The sequence below is a fragment of the Cololabis saira genome, chromosome 11, assembly GCF_033807715.1.
Source record: "Cololabis saira isolate AMF1-May2022 chromosome 11, fColSai1.1, whole genome shotgun sequence".
In the NCBI taxonomy this organism is placed as follows: Eukaryota; Metazoa; Chordata; class Actinopteri; order Beloniformes; family Belonidae; genus Cololabis; species Cololabis saira.
Window position 1 is genome coordinate 13,190,992 of NC_084597.1, and position 18,997 is coordinate 13,209,988.

Genomic DNA, 18,997 nt, shown 5'->3' on the forward strand with positions numbered 1-18,997 from the left:
AAACTAAGACAAAAAAAAATTGGAAATTACGAGAATAAAGTCATAATATAATGAAAATTAAGTCGTAAAATTACGAGAATAAAGTCGTAATAGAATAAAGTCGTATTATGAGAATAAAGTCGTTATATTATGAGATTAAAGTCGTAATATTACGAGAATAAAGTCGTAATATTACGAGAATGAAGTCTTAATATTACGAGAAGTCGTAACATTACGAGAATAAAGTCGTAATATTACGAGAATAAAGTCGTAAAATTACGAGAATAAAGTCGTAACATTGCGAGAATAAAGTAGTAACGTTACGAGAATAAAGTCGTAACATTATGAGAATAAAGTCGTAACATTATGAGAATATAATTTATGAGAACTCTTCTCCCTGTGTAAAAATGAATATTGAGCATTTTGTGAAGTTATATTTATATATTTATAATATATATAATATTATGACTTTATTCTCGTAATATTACGACTTTATTCTCAAAATATTACGACTTTATTCTCAAAATATTACGACTTTATTCTCGTCATTTTACGACTTTATTCTCGTCATTTCCTTTTTTTTTGTCTTAGATTGGCCCTAATACTCCGTCGTACGTCCCTCTATTACATTTGTCAGGTAAATATGAGCCCACATGGGAAAGTTAAGTGCAGTAAACAGCTGTTGAGGTTTTTGTCTCCCAACAAACGCATTAGTATTATTTTGAGTCCGTACAGAAATCGAAGGTCAAAGTCCAAAAGCCAAAGTATGAAGCGAAGGTGAATAGATGCTGCTCCATGTTTAATGCAGGGTAGCCTGCATGCATATGAGAGAACTTAACCCCCTTATCTGAAGTTTCACAAGAATGGAAGTCAAAGGAATTTCCTCAAACCAGTTCCTGATGAAAGTCATTGTGAGGTTTATCAGGCCAAAAAGATGTTGATTGTACTGTGAGGAAATGGCCGTCTATCCGTTTGTCAGGTGATCGCATCCACCAACAGCTCTGGGTCCATTTAGATTACAGAAAGGTTATAAGTTAGCCTGGACTTCTATCCTAATAATGTTCCTCCTCGATACAAAGAATTAGATTCCTCTGGATTTGACTTTGATGTCTAGCGGGCAGCACCGACGTATGCAGAATAAACTGCCTCTGGACGCCAGCGAATAGAAATACAACCAATCAGAGAAGTGGAACGTGTGAAGTAGGCATAGCAACAACCAGGCTAGTATTTATAAAGGACATCTGAAATGACGTGCGGTGAAGTAGGAACACCGGTGAATGACTGTTGCAAGTTTTGCATTAAAAACGTCTTGATTAAAGGTGTTTTTAGTAATTCTGCGCCATCGTGATCGTTTTGATTGATGGCTCTTAGACACCCCATTTGAGTCGCCACAAAAAAAGCCAGCCTCTGCCTCATTGTGATTGGTTCGGTACAACATTTACTGGTGGAAAAGGCTGGGGAGAACCTTTGCAAAGTGAAAGGGGAAGGTCAACAAGCTTGTTAAAAAGAAATCACCCTCAGCCGACTTAATTGAAGCTCTGTAAGAGCTGGAGCCAAAATTCCTCCTTTGAAAAGCAGCCGCTTCTCCCGAAACACTGAGATTTAATTTGTGCATTCACTCACATAAGTATGCTAGATATAGATCGTTCAAAGTGGAAGTCTGCGGCAGCCAAATGCTTGAGGCTTAGGAACAACTGTGCTCAAAAATGGATGACATATACATTAGCAACATCCACTTCCTATCTGCAGCTTATTGGCTCACTGTGGATCATTTGTCAGTTGATTGATGATTAAGGCCTCGAAGATTCTCTTTTAATGATATTTCAATATTCTTGTGGGGAAATGCGTTAAATCAAGCTTTAGTTTAGACTTTAAATTCACCTAACTCAGTTAGAATTAGCGCCTACAGGATTTTAAACTCTCTTGCAAGCGCTGCAAATGGAACATCATTAAAAATCTCTGAACTCTTCCTTTCAATCCAATACACAGTGCAATCCCAGTTGATTATTCTCTCTTTTATTATTGTTATGCCATTTGCTGTGAATTTGTATGAAGTCTGAAAGACAAAAGAAAAGGAGGACTTGTTTAAATCTTAGAGAGATGGCAGCTCTTAAGTCAGGAGCTGTGATGTCATCTATAGCCCCACGTGCATGCTGAGCTGTAAAGAAGCCAGACGGAGTCATCCTTCGACCGAGAGGGAAACATAGTGGAGTGCTGAGACGATGGGATGCACATAAAGAGCGTGCGTGCAGAAAAGATGACCAGCATGCTGCCTTCAGGTAAGAAAAACCATGCCTGTCACAGTATTTGTCACTCTTGCATGTTTTCTGCAATGTGTGTTGTCTCAGACTGAACGCACACACACACACACACACACACACACACATTGCTTTGACACTTAAATATTTCTGACAGGATGATTACATTAAAGATGGGTAATGAAGCCGTGCATGATGCACTTCATAAATCACCAGACATATTGACAAATTAATAAATATCCCATTTTAAATAGGCAGTGATTTAAAAAAAAAAACACACAACAAAAAGTGTCATTTGAGGAACAGCAGAGCAGCGGCTCCTGCTGCGTCCGTTCACTGGGATGGGCTGGGTGTGGCATGAATCAGCACCCTGCTCGTCCTCTCTGTCCTCATCAGTCGTCTTCACCCCTGCCTGTGGCTCTCTGAGCACCAGCTATAGATCATGAAGTCAGGCAGCATAGATCTCAGAGGGAAAGCTGACTTTGATATTGGATACGTGGAAATGTCTCCTAATCTTTACACAGATCCTGTGTTTACAACTGCAACTATTCTGGAAATGCTCATAGGCATGAGGCACTGAGGACTGAGCATCCACAGACTCGTCTTCTGTGTGTATGTTAAATAAATCGGTCCCAGGGAGGTGATCTCTTCATTGTTACAGCTGTTACAACAAGCCTGCTTTACACATACATTTTTAATGTTTCTGTTTATGAGCGCTTGAGTGGTTGCTCCCCTTTTTGGCTGTGCTGTAGTACTGAGTCAGAAATTAGTAATACGTGACTTTGGATGTCACTTTATCTATAAATCTTTGCATCTTTTGAGCTGGGCTGTGAACCGTCTTTCACCAGCTTGGATGTTTTACATGTTTACTCTCCCTCAGGTCTTGAAGACACTTAGTCTTATACAGAGGTGTCAAGTAACAAAGTACAAATACTTTGTTACCTTACTTAAGTAGAAATTTTGGTTATCTATACTTCACTGGAGTAATTATTTTTCAGACGACTTTTTACTTTTACTCCTTACATTTTCACGCAATTATCTGTACGTTTTACTCCTTACATTTTAAAAACAGCCTCGTTACTCTATTTCATTTCGGCCTTTAAAAAAAACTATCCAATTAAATTTCGCCATCCGGATAGAGTGAATTTGGTTGTGGTTGTTTCAGATGTTCTTGTCCAGTTTTGTTCTTACATCCGTTCCCTCAGATTCCTGCAACTAAACTTGGATGTACATTCCAATAAAGGTTAGGATAAATGATAACATGCCTCTGAAGTTTGACTTTTTGCACCATTACAATACTTATAGGCAACTAGTCATCATATCTCCTGCTCTCTGAAACACATGTTAATGCTCAATAGTACACATATATGCTTCTTTAATATATTTACATTATACTAAGATACATTCATTTCCAATGGCTTTTGTCCTTAATGGCTTTTTTCCACCTTACATTACTTTTACTTTTATACTTTAAGTAGTTTTGAAACCAGTACTTTTATACTTTTACTTGAGTAAAAAACTTGAGTTGATACTTCAACTATTATTATTATATTTTTAAACTCTAGTATCTATACTTCTACCTGAGTAATGAATGTGAATACTTTTGACACCTCTGGTCTTATAACTTAAAAACTAAAAAAAAGTACGTTTTTTTATGGCTCTTACTGGTTTAGTTGAATAAAGAAGAGAGGAACCCTGCGGACTGTTATTGCCCCGGAGTTCAAAAGCAGCCGTCTATTATGGCATACACAAATGCACGAGGGTTTATTTGTGCGCATGGCACGGTCGACTCACTTTAGAGCCACCAATCAAAGGCTCACCGATATTCCACCGGCTTTGAAACCAAGATGCTGCCAACCACACAATATCTCTTACAATATCTCTTATTTTGGCATGATGATAACAAGCCACATTCTGCTCAACAGCATGGCTCTGAAAACCAGCAGAAAGGTGTTTTTTTCCTGTTAAAACATAAGCTTTAATTTCATTTGAAGGAACATTCGATTACTTTTAGGGGATGGCATCTAGCTCTGGCGGTCTCTTGTCCCTTATATGACAAATACTGTGGGACTTCACCCACTTTTGCTTAGATTAGCTTTGGTTTTGTGAATCTATGATGCTACATAATGTTACCTTTACTGTATATTTGTCCTCATTAAATCTGTCTGAAACTGTCCAAACTGAAACAAAAATACAAAACCAATGCCATAGTGGACTAGCGGAGCTGTGTTGAGAACTGCGGTCAATCGGCCCGCTGCTCACGGGTCAAGGCCATCCGCCTCGTGAGTGCGGACGAGGCTCGTTCGGTTCAGGTAAAAACCGGTAAACGGTCACTTGCAGCACTGGCCGCAGCGGTCCCCTGGTACAGCTAACAGCACAGAAAGCCATATTACCATACCTTTAAAGTTTGTGACTGTACTACATTATGGGCCCGATTTACTAAGATCCTAAATAAAGAGTACTAGTGCGTGTGCACTGAAAAAGTTTGCGCGTGCTGTTGTTGTGTGTTTTGCGGGTGATCAACTAAGATTGCGTGCGCAATTGATAACAGGTGCAAACCTCAGTATTTAAATGAGGTGTTGCGTGTCTTACGGTTTGCGGCGCAAACTTTGCGCCATGGAGAGTGGATGGAAAGCAGGATATAGTCGCAAGCGCAAAATGAAATTTGACGAGTTGGAGTTATAGAGATATTAGTGGAAGAGGCAAATTGTTGTGCCGTATTCAGCACCCCTGCCGTGAAAAGCACCCCCTTGTATATTCAATGATAAGTAGACCAAGAAAAAAAACAACACACTGACACTTCAATATATTTATATATACACTCACACAAACACATACTAAGGAGTTTATATTATATATATTTGCAAATATTATGGAAGACAACACAGTAAGCAGGCTATTAATTAATGACATCAATAACCATTTACCCGATTTTTGTTATGTGATTGTGGGAAAGTATGACTATTGTGGAATCCATGAGCGCATTTAAACATGAATCATTAACACAAAACTGGACGCTAAACAACATGACACGGAATGAGAATATCATTTTTGTCAGACGAGGGGGTGCTTTTCACGGCAGGTGTGCTGAATACAGCACAACACCGGGGTATGACAACTGCAGAACAAGTATAGGCGCACAATAAGAAACACTTTTTTCTCCATGAAAACACGTGATTTATTTATTATCACAAATAAAAAAATGAATGTGCCTCCTGTGGCAACCTTTTGCTGAATAATACTCGATTTAACATTCAAATAAAATATTTCTCCTTTTGCATGTGGAGATTAGCACCTTCCTTTCGAACGTATTTAATACAGACGCAATCACAATCCACGCAATTACTTTCAGGCTTGGTAAATCTCATTGCGCGCGGTAAATGGACCAATTTGCATCTTCCCCTCCCAGTATTTAGCGATTTCTGGTGGGTACGCCCCATATTGATTATTCATCAGGGCAAAAGTACTAAATGAATTGCGTGTGCTATTTTGCGCATTTGAGAAACGCAGTCCTCTTTGCACGCTGTTAGTAGATCAGCTGGCACTTTGGTTTGCGGGTGCTGTCAAGTTTGCACACGTTTTTACAAACGCAAACCTTTAGTAAATCGGACCCTATGTCTTTATTCACAGTTAAAAAAAGTTACCAACGGGAAGACAGCCGTTGGCTACGACCAGCCATCAATAAAAAGACCACACCCCTAATTATGCATATGTTCGCAGCTGTATATAATCTTACCCGATGAGATATGTAAAAATGACCTTTCCGTAGATGTTTCACGGATGTAAAATCTAAGTATGAAGAGACCAAAATCAGGTTTTTGAATCACATGCCGGACCATCCCTACTCATTAGTACGGCCGCTGTTTTGTCAGCACAGTAAATCTAGACGCTCCCATGTGGTTACAAGTGGTAGTTGCTACATAGATGGGCTTCAAAGAGACGTCCAAACCCGTCACTCAGTGAGTATATCTGTAGCATTATAAAAAAACGTGAAAAAAAAGGACAGATGAGGGTGCAAATTGTTGTGCAATGGAAAAATGATATCAGGCGAGAACAATGAAACGATAAAAAGACAGTGCTGATTGCTTGTTGGCTGTCAGAAGAACAGATGTTACATGTTACATAAGTATATCTTAATTATTCCATTGATTTGTAATTTCATGTTGATTTAATATTGAATTATTTTATTTTCTAAGCACTTTTGTCTTATGATTTGCACAAGCGTCAAGTTATTCCCTTAAACTTGCCTTAAGGAGTGAATCTACACTGTACTTATCAGCTTCTCTCCAATTTTCTGTCCTCAGGCATCTTTTAATTCTCTGATAACAACTGTGCTCCTTCAAGCTCGAGAGAAGATGCCCGACATGACACGGGACAGAATTCACTCGTATATATTGCAGTGAGACCAGATGCTGCTGTGATTTACGTAAAAGCCAAGAACGGTGGTGTGAGGAGAGCGAGGCACTTGGTTCTTCTGAAAGCAGACCGGCTGGACAGGCCGCAACCGCCTGAATCCACTCATCTCTCAGAAGCTTTTTTTCTTCTTTTTGCAAAAGGCAGCCTGTGTAAATATTTGCATACCATCGCCGACAGCCGTGAGAGATGGACACCTTAAACGACTTTTTTATTAACCTCTTGGTACCCTTTGAGTCTGCAACTGTGTGGCTTTTTTTTTTGATTAATGAAGACAAGGTTCAAAGTTGAGATCTCCTTGTTTTGAGGAACTTTCTGGTGCACCACAGCTTCCATTTTTCATACATTTTTGTTTGCAATACTTTTCTACACAGCTTCCAAAGAAACTTGTGTTTCACAAATATGATTTTGTAAACATATCAAGGAATTTTTTTTGAATTTAGTTGATATTTATTTAACGTATACAATTGAATAAAATATTAAATGCAATGACTTGAAAACATGACATTCAATTTAACTCACATTATATTAGAAATATGTTGTTTTTTTTGTTGAAAGATTTGTTTAAAAATCGTGGCTTTTCTTGCTTCTAGATGTTTCTGTTCCTTCTTGAGTAAGGACGTAAAGACGCCAGTGTTTGTGTGTACATTTGTGCATACCTGTATGGTCTGTGTGTACACACCATGGGCTGTGTGATGTGTTCTCAGTGGGTTGACATGTGGACCGTGAGGGCGAGGAGGACGGGCCGCCGGGCCATGGAGCTCGCCACCTACCCACAGATGCTCCAGGGAGGCTACCACAGGGTCACGGGCCTCCACTACATGTCCTCCTTCTCTGATGCTGAGGACTGCTGTGACGACACCAGTTCAGGCAGTTCGCCAACGCTGGACTGGCAGCCGCGAGGCACTGACGGGTGACGTTTGACCCTGAGGTGCTGCGCTGCAAATATGGACAGAAACATGGCTGCATTCACACCGCTGGCTCAAATTTGATTTTTTTTTGCATAACTAGATTGTATCTGGAAAGGTTTGTTGATGGTTTGAACGGACAAAAACTATTTTGTTTTGTTTTTTTGTGCCTAATAGGGTTCAAAACACACATGGAAGCCATTTTAAAATGCGGTTCCAATCGGATTTGCTCAGATATGTCTCAGTCTGGACAGTCTAGTTGCTCAAATAGGATCTAATTTGCAATGCAGGACAAACAGCTATGTCTGTCAGAGTGATGAAACTGTTCTGTCCGTTAGGTGAAAGCTAACCTCTCTGGACCATGCACCCACTGTGCTGACGTAGCGGCGGAGACAACCGCCTGAAATAAAGACGTACACAGAAAAATCCTCAGTTTCTGGCACTTTCTTACTGGTGAAAAACAACTGCACCCCTACATAACCATTCATGACAGTAGCCAAAATAGTTCACCATCTTTTGCTTTTTATTTGTATTTATTTATTCTTTTATCACGACAACCGCATGCATTAAGAAATCCCAGGCAGGACACGCAGACCTGATCTGATCACTTGCCAACATTGCATTAGAAACAGTGTTCCTGTAAGAATTTGAGAAAAAATCTACTTTTTCAGCGTTAACTGACAGCCAATCAAAGTGCAGCTATGCAGGTGGTGCTATACACCAATCGCTTGGTAGCGGTATGGGCTTTATCCTGTAGTGCTGTGGCTAGCATTGCTGAGCTGCCTTGATAAGACTCAGATAGCAACACAGAAAAAAACATAATATGTTAGTTGGAGCTGATAAATATTACTCGACAGTCATTTTAACCGTCTTTATTCTACCTGGGCTGAAAGAGACTAAGTTGCAGAGGTGTCAAGTAACGAAGTACAAATACTTTGTTACCTTACTTAAGTAGAAATTTTGGTTATCTATACTTCACTGGAGTAATTATTTTTCAGACGACTTTTTACTTTTACTCTTTACATTTTCACACAATTATCTGTACTTTTTACTCCTTACATTTTAAAAACAGCCTCGTTACTCTATTTCATTTCGGCCTTTAAAAAAAAAAACTATCCAGTTAAATTGCTCCATCCGGATAGAGTGAATTTGGTTGTGGTTGTTTCAGATGTTCTTGTCCAGTTTTGTTCTTACATCCGTTCCCTCAGATTCCTGCAACTAAACTTGGATGTACATTCCAATAAAGGTTAGGATAAATTATAACATGCTTCTGAAGTTTGACTTTTCGCACCATTACAATACTTATAGGCAACTAGTCATCATATCTCCTGCTCTCTGAAACATGTTAATGCTCAATAGTACACATATATGCTTCTTTAATATATTTGCATTATACTAAGTTGCATTCATTTTCAATGGCTTTTGTCCTTAATGGCTTTTTCCCCCTTACATTACTTTTACTTTTATACTTTAAGTAGTTTGAAACCAGCACTTTAATACTTTTACTCGAGTAAAAAACTTGAGATGATACTTCAACTTCTACAGGAGTATTTTTAAAGTCTAGTATCTATACTTCTACCTGAGTAATGAATGTGAATACTTTTGACACCTCTGCTAAGTTGTGAGGAATAATACGTAGCAGGATAAACCTTGCTAATAAGCGGGCTGATCATGTTAGTTGGTCAGCTTCAACTCAATTGCATGGCAACATTTCTGGGGAGGTGCATGTCAGGTTACAGTGGTGCTCATGGTTAGATGTTCCCTCTATGGTGGACATGTGGTTCAATGTTGAATCAAAAACCATAACAAAGTCACGTCAGAAAGCTCCATGGTCAAAGGTTGCCAAAGAAGAAGTTGCTCTACTTTTACTTGGAAGTGTTTCTGTAATTTTTTGTAAGCTTTCGAATCAAGGATTTAATTTATAATGCTATTTTTCATCACTTCTTAGTGGATTTCAATCCTTTCCCTTTTTCATTCATTCAGACCTTCATTCCTATTGAGGATTATGGGTTAAGTTAAGTTACCATTAAATGGAAATAATACATTTCCATTTAAGCAAAACGAGTTCCCTTTTGTGTTTTTGTATGGTATTTAGCTGCATATAAGAAATTGTTTGCATAACACTTTCGTCATGCAGTGATGACGGGATGGTGTTGGGCAATAAAGCAGTGGATAACCGCTACAAAAAACTCCACATTGCTGTGGAAATTTCCTTGTTTTGCAACCAACCACACGTCCCATATTTTGACAGCAGGCCGATATGAAATAATTTTCCCAGTAGGCTCACCGCTGGAAGGGGAGCCACGTTTGCTCTGAACGTCAGCCAGTGTCAGAATGAGCAATGGGGTGAGTAAGTGTCTTTCCAGATGGGTTACACAAACCTATTAGTGTATGATTCAACAAGCAGGGAAAGTTGGCTTCCTCAACTGTCCAAATTTGGGGGGTTGAGACATTTTTATGATATAAAAAAAAGACTGGGTTAGTGAATGGCCTGGCATTTTTAAAATAAGTGATGGTGAGATGAGTCTTAAATCTGAAGTCAAATCAAAGCACTTTCATTTGTAATAAACCCAGTCATACTTGTATAATTATTTGTGATCCATTCATTATCTATATCTATCAGTCCATCATTTATACCCATCCATCAATTATTTACATTTATGGGTCCCAAATGGAAAGCCAATGTGGGGCACATATAGGAATAATAATAATATAAGGGATACAACTGAGCTAAAAGGAGCTTTCTGTAAAGCCTCATCGTGTACATCGAAAAACGTGTAGGTCCCACTCAGTGTCCATGTGGGGAAAAACAGGCAGAGGGGTGTGGGTATGTCATTCATGTAAATTATAAAAAAGAAAAGGGGGGCAGTAATCTTCATGTCAATGGCAATGAGCAGGGGCGTCAATTGGGTATGGCAAGGTATGGCAGCCGCCACACCTCGGCTTCAAGGGAAAATGTAAATGTTTGTTTTTTAAATACATTTATGGAATTACTCTGTGTCTATTTGTATTGATTATTCTATTTCTTAAAACATATAGAATAACTACAAATGCAAATCAGAACAACATGATTGATTTCACTAGTTATTATACACTGCAAAAACTCAAAATCTTAACAAGAATATTTGTCTTATTTCTAACTGAAATGTCTAATTTTTAGTCAGAAAAATCTCATTATATTTAAGACAAGACTCAAAAACAACCATTTTCACCTGTTTCAAGTAGATTTTCACTTGAAATAAGTAGAAAAATCTGCCAGTGGAACAGGATTTTTTTTGCTTGTAATGAGAAGATAAATCTTGTCCCACTGGCAGATTTTTCTACTTATTTCAAGTGAAAATTTACTTGAAACAGGTGAACATGGTAAAATAACAAGTTATTTTTCTGGTGATGAATCTTGTTTTAAGTGTAATGAGATTTTTTGACTAAAAATTAGACATTTTAACTAGAAATAAGACAAATATTCCTGGTAAGATTTTGAGTTTTTGCAGCGAGCGAGACTGCATTTGAAAAAGTTCCAATTTTCTTAACCACACAGACAGTGGCGCCACCAGGGGGTGGCCAATGGTGGCCACGGCCCCCCCTACAAATTTGCTGCCCTCCCCACTGGCCACCCCTACGGAAGAGTATTAGGGCCTGGCAGGAGAAAAATAAAAATAATATTTTAGAGGAGGAAGATTTTTTTTTCATTATGCACTTAGAGAAAAAAATCGAAATGTCGAGAAAAAAGTCGAAATGTCGAGAAAAAAGTCGAAATGTAAACATTAATGTTGAAGTACAATTTCGAGAAAAAAAGTCTAAATGTATTTCAACTTTATTCTCGAAATTTCGACTTTATTCACGAAATTTCGACTTTATTCTTGAAATTGTATTTCAACATTAATCTCAAATTTCGACTTTTTTCTCGAAGTGCACAATAAAAAAAAAATCTTCCCCTCTCAAATATTTTTTTCTCTTGCATGGCCCTAATACTCTTCCGTAATAAACCTAAGTATATCAGTAGGCGTTTTTTAAGTATTTCTGAGCCCTTATACTACAACAGTATATACATTCCTGTAATGATGGCTTTTAGTTTTGGTGTCCACCCCAAGAATTTAAGTGGCCCCATCTGGCCCCCCCTATGAAACATTTTTGGAGGTGCCCCTGCACACAGATAAGCTACATATCAGACCTCTGTGATGAATATTTGCTGGACGTGTTGATTGATACTCTAGTTAAGTTCTGTGACTCGTAACCTTGCCATACCTTAGCTTCGACTGAATTGACGCCACTGGCCTCAGGGGAGGGATTTTCTCACTTCAGTCTGAATGAATGAATGAAACATTTCCGTCTGGTCCAACCATCCTGTCAGCATGGTGGGTGGAGGAATCACCGCGGGTACAAAAACACCCCCCTCCTCCCGGGTCACTCTCACTTGCAGCAGCTTCAGTTTCGGAGGTTTTCACGGCTCTTGCTGAAGGTTCAAAGTCATGATCAGGAACGAGGTTTTCTCCTGCTTCGTCTTCTACGCAGTTCTTCTCGTCACTAAGATGTACGTTATAGCCATCATAACGGGACAAGTCAGGCTGCGTAAAAAGGTGCGTTTGGATGAATTGACTGAAGTCTTTCCAAGCAGGATTTATTTGACCTGCAATCAGTCCTGAATTGTTTGGTTTTTACAAATGCGTTTTTTTAAATTCTTCTCGTTTTAAAAAGGCTTTTGCCAACCCCGAGGACGCGATGAGACACGGAGGTTTGCAGTTTCACCGAGAAGATCCTTATGTGGAGAGATGCCGGAGGTAAGAGCGCAAGAAAAAAAAAAAAAAAAACTTTCTGAAAACACTTGTTTGGACTTTGGACATTAAACAAGCATGCGTCCTATATCTAAATCACAGCATGGAAAACTGCTCACTAGTATTTAAAGTATGCCGATTTCTTACAACTGTAAGGCTGAAGCAAACATTTCTGCAGAAGTGGTATGAAGTAAACATGTAGGCTGTACAGTACTTACTAGAGTCAAACCACTTGGTCAGATTACACCTTTAATATTTTCCCTAAGGATATATGTATTATTCCTTCTCCAATTCTGTTGTTGTTTTCCCCCCGGTGCATTTCACATATAAATCATCAGGTTGTTGCTGCAAGCAGTGATTCCCATTTTGTTTTTTGTGCAATTTTCCAGTTCAGATACAACTTTTCCATACTTTAATGTATTTCCCCCCCTCTGATTTGCAATAGAGTTGGCAGCCTAAATATGCAGATTGCTAAATTTTAACTTGTCTGAAACTGCTTTGTCAACCAAAAACAAAAAAGGAAAAAAAGGGAGATCTTGTAAAGGATTCACTTCTGCTTTTCTTATGTTCATGTGCTGAACTATCTACGAACTTTGCAGAAAAATAATCGCAGTTGGGAGACAATTGCATATCCTTCTGTTTTAAAAATCTACCTTGCAGATTCCCTTATGCTGACTTGACTTGACGTGTTTCTGTTCGTTTTTCAAGCCTGCAGGCCCCATCAATTCTTTTTCACATGCATATTCTGGAAAATCCGATAGCGTGGCATGTTTCCTAGAATAATACTTTTGTTTGCTCTGACCGCTTGGGAAGTAAGCAGGAAAGTAGTCTGATTGTGGTCTGAGGGGGTTCCCAGAGAGAGAAAGTTACTTCTCAGATTTTGCCTGGGAAATGAACTGGACCGAATCAAGCTGATGCAGGAAATAAAAGAGTTACGTAAAGAAAGAATTCCATCTCTCGATCTTAAATGATTTGTAAACGTGAATGAGTCACAGAGATTTTGAAATACTACTATACAATCCCCAGCCTGCTGACTTCAGAGCTTGCCCTCGGGAAGTCTGCCTTATATTGTTGAGCTGCAAGCGGACCAGTTTGGGGTTTTCTGTTTATTGCTTCCAATTTCATTTACGGTCAGTTTCATGTCCCATCTGTGAGATTACCTTCATGTTTTGTTGTTCAGATGTGAAAGCAAGCTTTTGTGACAGTGAACCAGAAGGTTTCTAACCGACCTTAGCCTCCAGTTTATTTCAAATTATATGAATATGAAAATACAACCTCATTTTTCTTTGATAAACTGATAGTGTCGGTTGTCTTCCAACCAGAAGGCTGGTGGTTCATTCTGCTGATTTTAGCAGAGCAAAAATAAAAGTGTCACTCAAAGAAACACAGCTCATATGGTCCAGTTAAACACAAAAACAACAATAGCCACAAACAATGGAGTGAAACCCCCCCGGGTGGGGTCAGAGAGATGGGTTTTGTTCTCCAGAAAACCAGTGGGAATGGAAACGCACACCAGTTACTCCCAGAAACCCACCTTTGTAAAACCTGAGCATCACTCTACTTGCTTTCAGTGGCACATTAGAGGTGGCCACTTCCTGCGGATTCTCTCTTATCTAAAAAAGTGATTCTGAATTAACTTATCACTCATCATACTTCCTGTTTGTAATCACTCTACAATGATAAATATAAAATTATATTGAGCAGCATGACTTCCTTTAAGTGAGGAGATGTTGTCTTAAGGGTTTTCTTGTCCATTTGAAATGCTCGAGGTTCAAATGTCTTATGATCAGAGGTGTCAAAGGTATTCACATTCATTACTCAGGTAGAAGTATAGATACTAGAGTTTAAAAATACTCCTGTAGAAGTTGAAGTATCAACTGAAGTTTTTTACTCAAGTAAAAGTAAAAAAGTACTGGTTTCAAAACTACTTAAAGTATAAAAGTAAATGTAATGTAAGGGGGAAAAAAGCCATCAAGGACAAAAGCCATTGAAAATGAATGCATCTTAGTATAATGCAAATATATTAAAGAACCATATATGTGTACTATTGGGCATTAACATGTGTTTCAGAGAGCAGGGGATATGATGACTAGTTGCCTATAAGTATTGTAATGGTGCAAAAAGTCAAACTTCAGAGGCATGTTATCATTTATCCTAACCTTTATTGGAATGTACATCCAAGTTTAGTTGCAGGAATCTGAGGGAACGGATGTAAGAACAAAACTGGACAAGAACATCTGAAACAACCACAACCAAATTCACTCTATCCGGATGGGGCAATTTAACTGGATAGTTTTTTTTTTAAAGGCCGGAATGAAATAGAGTAACAAGGCTGTTTTTAAAATGTAAGGAGTAAAAAGTACAGATAATTGCATGAAAATGTAAGGAGTAAAAGTAAAAGTTGTCTGAAAAATAATTACTCCAGTGAAGTATAGATAACCAAAATTTCTACTTAAATAAGGTAACAAAGTATTTGTACTTCGTTACTTGACACCTCTGCTCATGATTAGTTGAAGTCTTGCAAGTTTATCTTTGAGGGGCAGAGCTGCATCATAAATAAACACAACTGCTGTTGCTTGTGGGGAAGGTCAGGGATGGAAGACATAGCTTCAAACTATGCAGCAATAAATAAAACATTGACAGATAGTTTAGGTTTTGAACAACGAAAAGTAATCAAATCCGGCCGTTCACGTTAGAGCCAATATCAGCTTTAGCTCTCCAGCAGAGCGCTGGCTGCATAAGACTGCTGAAAGTTAGCTGGATTTATGACAGTTTTGGATTTATTTGATACTCAAAAAAAAATGTTCAAGACTGCAACATTTTATTGTACTCAAATAATCAAATATGCATTGCTATATCATCATTTCTCAGAGTGTGTGACATCATGACGCATTGCCGGAAGCTGTTCTTTTCATGAATGTAGAGTGATTCTGACCAATCAAGGCAATTTCAACCTTATGACATCACTAGTTCACATCCTGAAATAAAGAGATCACAACACTTGGACACAATTCAATTCAATTCAATTTTATTTATATAGCGTCTAATACAACAGAGTTGTCTCTAGACGCTTTCCAGAGACCCATACCCAGAACATGACCCCCGAGCAGTTATTACATAAACAATGGCAGGTAAAAACTCCCCTAGTGGGAGAAAAACCTTAAGCCAAACAGTGGCAAGGAAAAACTCCCCTTTAGGAGGGAAGAAACCTTGAGCAGGACCAGGCTCATAAGGGGGGACCCTCCTGCCGAGGGCCAGACTGATGGGTCAGGGACGGCAACAGCACAGCAGGCAGGTGGAAGCAGCAACGGGATGACCAGGGGTGGGGACCGCAGGCCAGCACGCAGCTCCCGAAGCTCCGGCCCAATCAGCAAGTCCCAGGTTGGGGTGCAGGGTCAGGGAAAGACTTGTGCTCCATACGGACACACAATTTACTTTGCATTGAAACACAGCAGCACTAAATAGGGCCTACATCTTTCATGTATATACTAATTTAGAGCTTTGAGGTAAGAAGCCATCATTGCCTCTCTTAATATATAAATCAGAAAACAGGGAAAAGCATGCTGTAGACACTTAAACACACCACTGGCTAACAACATGGGTCCCGTATTAGAAAACTACTTAAACGAAGCACAAAGGACTGTAGTTCACAGTGAAATGTGTTTGTTTAGCTGTAGTGATAACAAGGTTGTTCCAGACTTTGTGAGAAAACGAGTATAGTTTTACAGCATTATATCAGCATTGACGAAGCTTTCTCACAGAGCTTCATTGGACCTCTTGGCAGAGATGGACTCCAGAGAGTAATTACAAAAAGAGATTAGAGCTGCAAGCAGCGATGAACGGGCCCTCGCACCCTTGTGCACGTTCAGGCGTGCTGCAGTGGAAGCGCTTGTATGACTTGCATGTAGATTCTTCAGGCCTGGACATTTAGCGGATGACACCAGCCATGACTCTCTATGTCAAACCATTCAAAAGTTATGGCAGAAAGTAGGAACTATCAGATATCGACCGATCAGAAGAAGGGGCGGGGCTAATTCAGGCCAATGAAGGTCAAGTACTCAATACCATGTCCGATGACACCACCCACAAGTCTTTCTCACAACCCGTTCAAAAGTTATGGCAGAAAGTAGGAACTATCAAATATGGACCAATCAGATGAAGGGGGGTTGCGCTTTTTGGCGTCTATCGTCGCCACGGTAACGCTTTTAACTGAGAAAAGTAACGCCCATCGTTGCAGGATGGAGACGCACATTTTGAGTTATAACACACCTGGGTGCACGTTACGGTTCGGCCCGTATTAACGGCCAAAGAAGTGGCATAAATTGCACCAAAATTACACGATTAATTCAAAATGGCCATGTACGTCAAACCGTATTGTGGGGCTTGAGGTACAAAATTTTGTAGGGGGCGCTGTTGAGCCATTTTGCCACACCCATTAATGAAAACCATGAAATATCAAATTTATAGCCAGGGCTGTCTTGCATGCAAAATTTGGTGACTTTTGGGGAACTATCAAATATGGACCAATCAGATGAAGGGGGGGCGCGCTTTTTGGCGTCTAGCGTCGCCACGGTAACACTTTTGACTGACAAAAGTAATGCACGTCGTCGCAGGATGGAGACGCACATCTTGATGTATAACACACCTGGGTGCACGTTGCGGTTCGGGCCGTATTACCTGCCGAAGGAATGGCATAAATTGCGCCAAAATTACACGATTAATTCAAAATGGCTGACTTCCTGTTCGGTTTCGGAAGAAACTTTTCTTTAAGTTCATAGTTAATAATGTTAATGTTGACCAATGTTAATAATGATAATAATAATAATAACAATAATAGTAAAATGACTCATCCAAACTATGTGGGATAAGCCTCGTAAGTAAAGCCATAGTTATTAAAATTAAGGTCCTTCAGTGTGATTGGCTGTTTCCTGAGAGATAAGTTTTGGTGACATTTGTCAAACAGGACAGTTACAGCTTCCTTCATATTGTGCCTTTTTCTCCCCTCTCTTTTAGGGCTCACTTAAACGACTTGGAAAACATCCTCCCTTTCCTCTTCCTGGGCGCCATCTACTCCCTGACTGGGCCTTCGCTGACCGTGGCCCGCGTCCATTTCCTCGTCTTCTTCCTAGGCCGCCTGCTGCACAGCGCTGCCTACCTGTTTGCTCTGCCGGCGCCCACCCGCTCCGTTGCCTACTCGGTCGCGCAGATGCCCTGCATCTCCATGGCTGTGCAGATCCTAATATCGGTCGCAGTATATGCCTGAAACATCTGAGGGATGAAAGACTGAACACGAGGTGTTGTCCAATAGGGGTGGGTTAAAAAATCGATACATCATCGATATACATGTGTAGGAACGATTATCGATACATAAATCCAAGTGTTGATTTAATTTTTTTTTAAATCACAATTTTTTTCCCGAATTTATCACCCAGTGCTCCCACGGCGCTGAAGTCATGGGGGAACTTTAACACGCACTCAGCGCCCAACAGCGTCCCTGGCAGGAATTGAACCCAGGACCTTCTTGCTGTGAGACGGCTGCACTACCAGCTGCGCCACCATGCCCCTTAATTTTTTTTTTTGGAGAATCCCTTCCATTGCCAAAGAAAAATTGGTATTGTAACTAGAATATCGATATCGAATCGTATCGGAAATCGTATCGACTTGGGACCTAGTGTATCGGAATCGTATCGTATCGGGAGGTCAGTGATGATACCCAGCTCTATTGTCCAAACACTTCTGTGATGACTACAGTTTGTGACCCAGGTCAGAGTAATCAGCTGAAGGGGTTCGAACCCAGCTGGAGTGCATTGAGAGAAGCACACAAATGCACCAGTTCTAGTTTTTGGGGAGATTTTGACAGTATTTTAACTCATATATTTTTCAAAATGTGACAGTAACTTAAACAATATTTGAAGTGTGATACTTGATATCTGACGTCATAGACTGTACTTGTGTATTTAACATGCAAATATGAAGGTTGATGCTCTTTTTCACATAATTTTTCTCACCGACTGACATTTGTAGACCTGCAGCCTCTGTGGAATATTTCCCTAGCCGAACTGCACTGCATGCTGATCCCTAACCTCTCTTTTGTTTACACAAAACACAATCTGATCGACGTGGCTTCATATCCTCGTCGTGGCTTCATCTGTTTCCTGTGTGGGTTTTCCATCTTTTGTGTTATCATTTGTACCCTTCGCTCAACAGAGTTTTTAATGGATCTTGATGTGCTGACTGATGAAGTGTTGCAGGATTAAATACCCCTCTGTCTGAAGCGGCTCCTGTGTGAACGAAACTGGTTCTCAGGCAATTTTAAAAAGGAGGACAGGACCGACGTGTAAACGTCTCTACAGCATGCAGGTTCTCTTATAATTTGATCTGTGAAAATGTATTTTAAAGATTTTGTTAATGTTAATTTATTATTTGTTTGTCATGTTTATCACTCCACAGTAACAATTGTTTTTTTGTCAATAAAACATTGCAGCAAACTTGTCTAGATTTGATTATGGTTGCAGAGTTTGCTTAATCGTGCAGAGACTGGTTTTTCTGGGGATGGGGCCCCATTTTGTGTGTGAGTGGGAAGATCCAGGAGTTCGAGGCAAACTTCCAGCATTCCTGCACCTCTTACGTAAGACCTTGGGCTGTGTTGTGTTCGCTGTCGTACCCC

The 18,997-nt window shown here is 39.7% G+C and overlaps 1 protein-coding gene across 2 annotated transcripts; it reads left to right on the plus strand.

The window, feature by feature from the left end:
• The first annotated feature begins 11,983 nt into the window (after positions 1-11,983).
• ptges (prostaglandin E synthase) lies at positions 11,984-18,820 on the plus strand. 2 transcript variants are annotated; one of them, XM_061733303.1, is made up of 4 exons: positions 11,984-12,135; positions 12,254-12,336; positions 17,344-17,640; positions 17,763-18,820. In XM_061733303.1, the coding sequence occupies exons 1-3, from the start codon at positions 12,028-12,030 to the stop codon at positions 17,591-17,593; spliced, it is 441 nt and encodes a 146-aa protein (XP_061589287.1). In that variant the 5' UTR covers positions 11,984-12,027; the 3' UTR covers positions 17,594-17,640; positions 17,763-18,820. The 2 variants fall into 2 exon arrangements, with proteins under 2 accessions (XP_061589287.1, XP_061589286.1); XM_061733302.1 differs by having other exon boundaries at positions 17,344-18,820.
• Positions 18,821-18,997: the final 177 nt, after the last annotated feature.